Genomic DNA, 9,869 nt, shown 5'->3' with positions numbered 1-9,869 from the left:
GAAGCGGTTCCTCTTCGAGGGTTTTGACCTGAAACTTGATGCGAACTGCGGCATCTTTATCACCATGAATCCTGGGTACAACAGCCTATCGAGTTATCGTCTATTCTCGAGCGTCCACAGTAAATAATGCGTTTAACGCCTTTTAGGCCATTAAATCTGCGATCTTTAACTTCTCACCGCTTTGCGAACTTTTTCGTCTATACTAAAAATAATAAAAAAGAAATATCTATACAGATATACTTTTACAACACATACAAAAATACTTTTGTATGTATTGTAACTCACAAACTATTGGATCGATTTCAAAAATCGTTCACCATTAAAAAGCTTCTTAATCAGTAACATTGGCTATTATTTTTCAATTTCACGCTTGCGAAGACGTAAGCAACTGCTAGTATACAATTTTCTTTATAGTCATTTCTATATGGCATTGTGTTGTCTGTCTTTAGTTATGCTGGTCGTACGGAGCTTCCTGATAACTTGAAGTCTATGTTCCGTCCGATAGCGATGTGCGTACCGGACTCTCTCATCATTGCTGAGAACACGCTCTTCTCTGACGGATTCACAGCCTATAAGCTTAACGCTAAGAAGGTGAACTGCAATTATTTGTTGAAAAGATGCTAAGAAACCAAAGAGATTCAAAAAATATAGAGGACTCATAGTTGACACTTCATTTGATTTTTCACATAATCTCACTAGCGCTTGTCTATTCTATGTCTAGTCTATGTTTTTAATGTCTTTAAAAAAAACGTTCATTTCAGTATAAAGTAAAATATGAATACGTTTATAGTGGTCCTTGGTATTTTTAGGTGTTCACGTTGTACCAACTGGCGATGCAGCAGTTATCGAAACAGGACCACTACGACTTCGGGCTGAGGTCTATGGTAGCGCTGCTGCGGTATGCCGGCGTCAAGCGCAGAGCGTATCCTAACCTTCCAGAACAGGAGGTAGACCATTAGACCTTAATATCCCAGATTTATTATTAAAAGAATATGATACTATTTGAAGTTAATAAACCCCTGGATTAAGCCGTTTAAATTAGTTTCTAGGAATGTATTCTTTTTTTGTATGTAACAAACTTTCGCCTACGACACCATCCGCTCGGTATTAAAAAAAAACGATACTAAGCACCCTATGCGTTCTCCCAGACTATCCTCTACATCTATGCCAAATTTCATTGAGATCCGTTCGGCAGTTTAGGCTACAAACTCTAATAAACATCCATCCATCCATCCAAACATTCACATTTATAATATTGGTATAATAAGGAGACTAAGAAGCAAGCGGCAATCTAAATCCACCGAAATAACGAAGCAACTAATGCCCATATACATCCGCCATTGCAGTTACTTTGCCCACTATTAACCGATAGAAGAAACGAACATAAACATGACATTTCCCTTTCCTATGCGTCTCATCTGCCGTCAAATCCTTTTTCTTCCCTACCTTTCCTTTTAAGAAAAGGGTGGAAAGGAAAAGATACGCAAATTAGGCCTCTACACTCATCAGACTGTATGCGGAATTGCTCCCATTTGACGCCTGTCTTCTGTGTGGTTGTTGCTAGCGAGCTGTTGAAAGATGTTAAAGCGGGCTCCACCACTGTTTTGTTCTTAAGATAGTAATCCTGGCGATGCGAGATATGAATGTGGCGCGTCTGACCGCGAAAGATGTTCCTCTGTTCAACGGCATCATGCAGGACATCTTCCCCGACGTGGAGGTGCCCACGCTCGATTACGAGATGCTGGAAACGGCCATCTCAGCGGAGATGAGGCTCATCGGCTTGCAGCCGGTGAAAGCCGCTTTATTGAAGGTTATACAGACGTATGAAACTAAGGTGAATTAACAAAATTTCTTGTCTTAATAGTAGATTATATGTATTACTATATTACTCTTTGTGTTTTTGCTTTTTCATATTTCTCTTCTTTATTTCTTTTTTAATGTGGATGTTAGATTTTTTATATTACTCATATTTTTTACGGAAGGTTTGGAAAAATCTTGCAAGCATTTAAGGGTTAGTGTTTTTATGTGTAAAAGGTGCGACGTGAAAAAAGGTAAGTGGTTTGTCGGAAAAGTGTAATTACATTGTATTTAGAACTCCCGTCACTCGAGCATCCTGCTGGGGGACACGAACACGGCGAAGTCAGTGTCGTGGAAGATGCTGGCGGCGACGGTGACGCGGCTGCACCGCGAGGGCGTGCCGGGCTTCGAGGCGGTGCAGGTGTATCCTATGAACCCCAAAGCGCTGACGCTGGGCGAGCTGTACGGCGAGTACAACCTCGCCACCGGCGAGTGGAAGGATGGCGTGCTTTCCGCCATCATGCGCACCGTCTGCCAGGGTACATAACAATCCCATCAAATTATATACCAAACTAGCTGTTCCCGTGCGCTTTCATCTGTCTGAAATCATAACTTTATTTTATTGTTTACACTAGCTTTCGCCCGAGCCTCCATCTGTGTGGTATAAAACAAAAAAAAGTGAGCTTGTGTTCTTGCAGACTGTACTCTGCATCTATATGACAATTTTCATCTATATCTGTTCAGCCGTTTTGGCTACAAAACAAACTCTAACAAACATCCATCTATCCTTCTAAATTTTCGCAATTGTAATATCAGTAAGATTTTTGAAATTGAAATGTCAAAATTAAATTGCTCAAATGACGAAGACCTGTGACATTGGATAACAGTTACCGTTAACGTGGCAACCTTGCTTTTGCTAACTTGTAGTTTTTGTCCCTTTCCAGCATGACGTTTTTTTTTTCAAATTATTGACTCCCTAAGTTTAATACAGTGAAAATGGGTAGTGTAAAGCGTGACTTATGTGTAGGGCTAATGATTGCTAACATCCTACGCAATAAAGTAGTGTGCTTTATTATATTAGTATAGATTACAAGGTGGCTAGTCGTTTATAGTTCTTACTAAGTTCTGAGATTTTGTCTCCACAGATGAGTCTCCGGAGCAGAAGTGGATAGTATTTGATGGGCCGGTGGACGCCATCTGGATAGAGAATCTTAACTCGGTGATGGACGACAACAAGCTGCTCACACTAGTCAACAGCGAGAGGATATCCATGCCTCCACAGGTATACTTTGTATTACCAGCTCTAATATATGTGAATTACCTATAAATTATTTTAAGATTAAGCTTAAAGAGAGTTTAGGGACTGTCTCACCAAACTGTAAATTGTCTGATAACAATCCAACGTGTAAATTAAGTGATGGAAATATCGGATTTTGTTTCCTTATCTGACAGTGACTAGTAAGCTATCTGAGCCTCTATCAGTCAGTGGCGGGAAAGGCCCTTAATCTTGTCGAATAAGCACAATTTAAATGCCAATAGCTTGGTGGTAAATGGTTTGGGGTACGAACAACTGATCTAGCGATCGAGGGTTCGAATCCTGCTATTCGATTGACGTAAACCCCTAGCACAAGCCTAGTTTAGCTTAGTTAGGGCGATTAAAGGAAATATTAGTAAATAAAAAAAATATTAGAGTCCATTAATGCATGTGGTAAATACTTAGAGATGTGTCGGCAGGTGTCCTTGTTGATAGAAACACTAGATCTATCGGTAGCCTCGCCGGCTACAGTGTCACGTAACGGGATGGTATACAACGACTACCGGGATTGGGGCTGGGGGCCATACGTCAACTCCTGGCTTGATACTGTCGACGATATTGATTACAGAGATATGGTAAAAATTCATTCATGATATCATGATCAGGTTTTATCTACCCACTGTTGAAGGCCCAAAACCTTCCGTAGAATCCGGTCCTCCTTCCGCATCCAATGACTTCTCGTGGTGATATTTACTTTGAAGAAAAAAAATGATAGGTTCATTTTATGTTGAAACTAACTTCCGTGACTACCCCTGCGTGGAATTAAATAAATAAAAGATACAGACGAATTGAGTACCTCCTTCTTTTGGAAAGTCGGTCAAAGAGTGAGTAGTCTATGTGTTCCAGACTATATTATACATATATGCCAAATTACATCGAAATCTCTCATATATTTTAGTTACCAGTATCCATCTCGCAGATTTTTGCATGCTTCATCTATCTTTTATTCTATTTTGGTTGTGATACTGGTCTGTATATATTTTTTTTTATCATAAGGTGGCAAATGCGCAAGCGGCTATGTGAATCCGCCAAACTGGCGAAGCGACCGCTGCCCATAGACATTCGCGATAGCGGATGCATTGCCTACCCTTGATCGGAGGAGGAGAAGCATATAAAGAGGATATTTACCCTTCATATGCGTCTCCTCCACCGTCAAATCAACGTTCCTTTCCCATCCTTTTCGTATAGGAAAAGGAGTGGTATGATAGACTTTAATTGGGTCTCCGGCACCACACTCTCAATGTACGCGGAATTGCTCCCACTTCACGCCTGTCTGGTCGTGGTACACCGGGCGAGCCCACTCGTGCGTAGATGTTAAAGTAGGCTCTACCACTGTTACGTTATCCGGTTGTTGTGCTGGTCAGTTGCGTCGCCACTTCCAAAACATCCTGAGCCCGGTGCTGGCGCTGAAGCGCGCGGTGGGCGAGGGGCTGCGCGGCCACGAGCTGAGCGGCGTGCGCGCGCTGTGCCGCCTGCTGGCGCGCAGCCCGCCGCCGCCGCACCCCACCGACGAGGACGACGACACCTTCGCCAAGATGAGATTCCTCTTCGCGTATGATCTTATACTCGAGAGCAATGAGTACGACTCACTTAACAATTAAATGCATGCATAATGCATATTCATACATCAGTCTATTTTCAGACAATAAACTATTTTGATTTTTTTTTTTATCTATGTTAAATTTACTACCCAATTAATGATATTTACTTATTTAAATGAACGGTGCTTAACAAATTTTCTATATTAAATAATGTTTATAAGCCTGCCCAATTTATTCATTTTAAATGTATAAAAACACGACATTTTTGTACAATATGATTTTCTTGAATGTAAATGTGTTTGTGTTGCCTCCTCGTCCTTCAATTACTGCGTTTAAGCGGTTTAGTATGATGTACTCCAAGTTTCTTATACGATTTTCGTTATTATTCTCCTATTCCTCTATAAGAGTGTGAGAGAGAGAGAGAAACTAAGAAGTTTAAACACCTTAATTTAAGGAGTATTTAATTGATTGAGTTTAATAGTTTTTTTAAGTGACCCGGATTCAATGCTCTTGAGTGTATTTTAAGATTCTTTGATACATTTGATATTGAAAAAGATATAGAAATTTTGTTCGTGAGTACCAATTAGGTATCATCTACCAGGTTGATCTGGTCTGTTTGCGCGACCCTGGACGAGGACGCACGCCGTCGCCTGGACAACTGGATCCGAGAGCACGAGGGAGTTTTCCCCCTGAAGGATACCGTCTATGACTACTACCTGGATGAGAGGCTGCGCCAGTTCCGACCCTGGGAAGACCGACTGCCGGATAATTGGCGATTCAATCCAGCGTTTGTATTCATTAACTAGCTATCTCCGTGTGGGTTCATCCGCAAGAAAACTTTGAAATTGCAGATGTCAAAATTCAAATTCTAATGACAACGAAGACCTTTGACATTGGATAACAATTACCGTTACCGCGGCAACTTTGCTTCCTTGATAGCTTATAGTTTTTGTCCCTTTCTTACTTCCCTAAGTTTAAAAGTGTGAAAATATGTAGCCTAAAGTGTTGACAGTGTAGGGCTTTTTATTAAATATAGATTTATTCAAAAACATACTGTGATTGCTGACATCATACAAAACTAAATAGTCTGTGTTTACGCTTTATTATTTTAGTATAGAATATTTACGGATTTTAATTCTTTCATTTGTGTATTTTAGCTTAGGGTTCCACTCTATCTTGGTCCCGACGGTGGAGTTCATCCGGGTGCAGATAATATCGCTGGAGCTGCTGAAGGGGGGTCACGGTGTACTGGTGGCGGGCCCCACAGGCACCGGCAAGACTTTCCTCATACAGGGCACGCTCTCGCAATTAGATCCTGAAAGGTAAAATTAAATGTAACTTTGTAATAACTCTTCAATTATTTGTTTATATTCTCTTTTACTGTCTACTTGTCTCTTGCCCCAGGTACAGCAATCAGGTCATCAACATGTCTGCGCAGACCACTGCCGCTAATGTTCAGGACATGATCGAGGCTCGTCTGGAGAAGAGGACCAAGGGGAACTATGTACCTGCAGGAGGTAAACTCGGATAAATTGGATATTAGATGCTATCGGTATAAGAGACAAGTTTAGTCTCGACTACACTTCTAGAAATTACAATCTAATCTTCTAAATCTTCGAAGTTCAAATGCGAAGTTTCAGTGAAGTGAGAGAATCTTCAAGATCAGAAGCAAGTAACCAAATCGTTTGTAGGTAAGAAGATGATAGCGTTCATGGACGATATCAACATGCCGGTGAAGGATGAGTACGGGTCTCAGCCGCCGCTGGAGCTGGTCCGTCTCTGGCTGGACTACGGTTACTGGTTCGACAGGCACAAGCAGTGGAGGAAGAATGTTAAGGTGGATTTCCACTACTATAGCTTTTAGAAGGTCAGGGTTACATGCTGCGGAGCTTTGATAGACTTCTCTTTAGGATATGGTGCTGTGCGGCGCAGCTGGCCCGCCAGGGGGTGCGCGCAGCCACCTTCCCCCACGCCTACTCTCCTGCTTCCACGCCTTCTTCTTACCTTCTCCCACGCACCAGCAGCTCATCAAGATCTTTGGTACCATGCTGGCACAGCACCTTATGGAATTCGACGAGGAGACGAAAACTGTTGGTACGGCAAAACTTACTAATATTATAAATACGAAAGTTTAGATGGGTGGATATTTGTTAGAGTCTGTAGCCTAAACTGCTGACATGATCACGATGAAATTTGGCATATATGTAGAGGATAGTCGAAAAGAACACATAGACTTTTGTTTTTTTTTATTCCACGCAACGGACTCGCAGGCAAAAGCTTATTTTTTTTTCAGAAAATGGTAAATTAACTCTTGTTTGTTAGATTAAATTTTTTATGTGTTGATAAAGGTAAGATAGTGCTGGTGGCAACAATCGACATGTTCAACAATATAGTGGCAAAGCTATTGCCGACGCCCAGCAAGATGCACTATCTATTCAACTTGCGAGACATCTCCAAGATATTCCAGGTAAAGCTGGATTTATCCCCTTCATTTAAAAATATGAAGACATATACTTAACTTCTAGATTTTACACAGGAAAGTTTCTCGCTTTTCAGGGTCTCCTGCGAAGTAATAAAGATTACACGAACACGAAGCCACGTTTCCTTCGATTATGGATACACGAATGTTTCCGGGTCTTTGGCGACAGATTAACTGAGGAAAAGTGCGTCTTTTTTGCTATCAGTCTTGTTCTTTTGCATTCAAATTCTAGATTTTTAGAGTTACAATTGTTTTTTCAGAGATCGCGATTGGTTCATGAATCAGGTAACAGAAATGTTGGGTAAACACTTCGAGCTGACCTTCCACGCCGTCTGCCCTACCAAGAGCCCTCCACTGTTCGGACATTTCCTAAATCCCTTCGAAGTTTACGATGATATAAATGACCCTGAGGTCTTAAGAAAGTATGTCTTGTAATCGATATTGGGTAATACTTGGAGAATAGTTAGCGCTGGACGGATCCTCTTCTGTTGGGCAGGTATATCGCCAACCAGCTGGAGGAGTACAACAGTAGCCCTGGTGTGGTGAAGATGGACTTGGTATTATTCAAAGACGCTATAGAACATGTGTGCCGCATCACCCGCGTTATTTCACAGCCCCGTGGCAATATGCTCTGTGTCGGCATAGGTCAGTATGCCACTGCCACTCCTACTGCCACTACTATTACCACTGTCACTGCTTTAATATTTTACATGTACATTGAGGGAATTGTGAGTTGTTTAATGTCTAATGGTGTCTTAGGTGGTTCTGGTCGTCAGAGCTTGACTCGCCTGGCTTCGTACATCTGTGAGTGCAACTCGTTCCAAGTCGTCGTCACCAAGACCTACGGTGTCAAGGATTTCCGTGAGGATCTAAAGGTGACTATAGAAACTTAGACTTACTTACTGCTCTTTAGAGGTTTTTTAAGGTAAAAATAAAATTAGGTTTGTGTAAAAGGTGATATATTAATAATTATGTTTTTAGATTTTATATACGAGCTGCGGCGTCGACGCGAAGCAGACGACATTCATCTTCAACGACACGCAGATTGTTGAGGAGAGCTTTACTGAAATAATGAACAACCTGCTCAGCAGCGGGGAGATTACCAATCTGTACAAACCCGACGAATTTGAAGATGTCAGTAGCATTTACAACTTTACTCCCTCATAATGCAAACTAAAATCAGTCGGGTTATACCTAACAATGTGTCATTTGTAGAATACACTCTAAAATTTTAGAGGTCTCGTTATATTGGTTGTATAATTGTAGATAAAGCAAGCGCTGGAGAAGGCAATGAAGCACGCCAATATAATGCAGACCACGGAGTCCGTGTACTTGTTCCTGGTGGACCGCGTGCGCAGCAACCTGCGCATTGTGCTTTGTTTCAGCCCCATTGGCGAGGAGTTTAGGTCAGATTTCACAGGCAGATAGACAGACAGGCAGGCAGTAAACAATGTAATGACTGATTTTACAATATGCGGTACATAGGAACCGCATCCGGCAGTACCCGGCGTTGATCAACTCTACTACCACCAACTGGTTCCTGGAGTGGCCGCGAGAGGCGCTGCTCGAAGTCGCATATAAGTTCTTAGCTGGCGTCGAACTGCTCGCCTCCATCACTGGACAGAGGGTAAAACCTTCGCGCATTAAATCAATAGCCAGATGGAGGAGGGAACCTTAGTAGGGTCGACCTCCCTGGATAGAGGGTACCTTCATTTATTATAATCAGTATAAGATTCAGGAAGGAACCATAGTGGGACCCCTGAAACTTACCTTTTCCTTCCAAAGCTAAATAAGAGATGCTGGAAGGAGCGTTAAAATATGAAAAATTCCTCGATTCTTCCTGCCAAAGATCTTATGCTGTAAGAGTCGTGATGTGTCAAGTATTTGACATTTGTGTCAGGTGAGACGCAAGGAGTCGGTAGTGGAGAGTCGCGAGGAGACTCTGCGGGCGTCGGTGGCGTCCATCATGTCGCTGGTACACTCCTCAGTAGGACGTCACTCTGTACGCATGTGGAACGAGATGCGCCGCGTCAACCACGTCACACCCACTAACTACCTTGAGCTCGTCTCCGGGTACAAGGAGTGAGTGAAAATCACATTTAGATACACTTATCGACCCTTCTTTGAAAGTAGTTATTGAGAATTCTCAAATTGTGTCAATGCAATTATGATTAAGAATAATTTTCTTGTTATTTTTTACAGAATGCTAAAGAATAAGCGTGAAGAAGTGGCACTTCAAGCTAATAAGTTAAGGAACGGGTTAGGCAAAGTAGAGGAGACGACTAAACTGGTGGGGCAGATGTCTGAAGAGTTAGCTGTGGCTAAGGTACAATAGAATGTGATGGAACCAAAGAGATTCAAAAAATATAGAGGACACAGTTGACACCTCATTTGAGACATTTTTCACTAACGCCAATCGGTGTCACCAAATCATATTTTACCAAAACATGGAGCTGATAATTTTTTTAAAATGTTTTATTACATGTCAATATAAGAACATTAGGTGGAACTAAACTTAAGATAGTACCTTTCAAAGAAGTTACCAGTGAAAATATTCCTTACTAGCTTTCATCCGCGACTTAGTCCAGGGGCATTAAAAAAAACAAGTTAATAGCGCATGTGTTCTCCCAGATTATTCTCTACGTCTATGTCAAATTTCATAGAGTTCAGCCGTTTAGGCTACAAACTCTAACAAACATCCATCCATCCGTCTAGTCTAGTCTATCTTAAATGTCTG

The 9,869-nt window shown here is 41.7% G+C and overlaps 1 protein-coding gene across 1 annotated transcript in view; it reads left to right on the top strand.

Moving 5' to 3' along the window:
- LOC106111482 (dynein heavy chain 2, axonemal) overlaps positions 1-9,869 on the top strand; it is a 39,362-nt gene that overhangs the window by 16,588 nt on the left and 12,905 nt on the right. Inside the window, exons 33-55 of the mRNA XM_013293601.1 lie at positions 5-75; positions 450-591; positions 810-947; positions 1,616-1,834; positions 2,093-2,336; positions 2,943-3,079; positions 3,532-3,687; positions 4,477-4,664; positions 5,255-5,440; positions 5,811-5,975; positions 6,058-6,170; positions 6,345-6,490; positions 6,564-6,747; positions 7,002-7,120; positions 7,210-7,316; positions 7,393-7,554; positions 7,629-7,777; positions 7,892-8,007; positions 8,114-8,266; positions 8,399-8,538; positions 8,618-8,759; positions 9,033-9,214; positions 9,335-9,458. Coding sequence (XP_013149055.1) covers positions 5-75; positions 450-591; positions 810-947; positions 1,616-1,834; positions 2,093-2,336; positions 2,943-3,079; positions 3,532-3,687; positions 4,477-4,664; positions 5,255-5,440; positions 5,811-5,975; positions 6,058-6,170; positions 6,345-6,490; positions 6,564-6,747; positions 7,002-7,120; positions 7,210-7,316; positions 7,393-7,554; positions 7,629-7,777; positions 7,892-8,007; positions 8,114-8,266; positions 8,399-8,538; positions 8,618-8,759; positions 9,033-9,214; positions 9,335-9,458 — 3,483 coding nt within the window. The remainder of the gene's footprint in view (positions 1-4; positions 76-449; positions 592-809; positions 948-1,615; positions 1,835-2,092; positions 2,337-2,942; positions 3,080-3,531; positions 3,688-4,476; positions 4,665-5,254; positions 5,441-5,810; positions 5,976-6,057; positions 6,171-6,344; positions 6,491-6,563; positions 6,748-7,001; positions 7,121-7,209; positions 7,317-7,392; positions 7,555-7,628; positions 7,778-7,891; positions 8,008-8,113; positions 8,267-8,398; positions 8,539-8,617; positions 8,760-9,032; positions 9,215-9,334; positions 9,459-9,869) is intronic.

The sequence above is a fragment of the Papilio polytes genome, unplaced genomic scaffold, assembly GCF_000836215.1.
Source record: "Papilio polytes unplaced genomic scaffold, Ppol_1.0 DF824158.1, whole genome shotgun sequence".
NCBI classification, from domain to species: domain Eukaryota; kingdom Metazoa; phylum Arthropoda; class Insecta; order Lepidoptera; family Papilionidae; genus Papilio; species Papilio polytes.
Note: the sequence above shows the minus strand (reverse complement) of the source record. Positions and strands in the feature narration are given on the sequence as shown.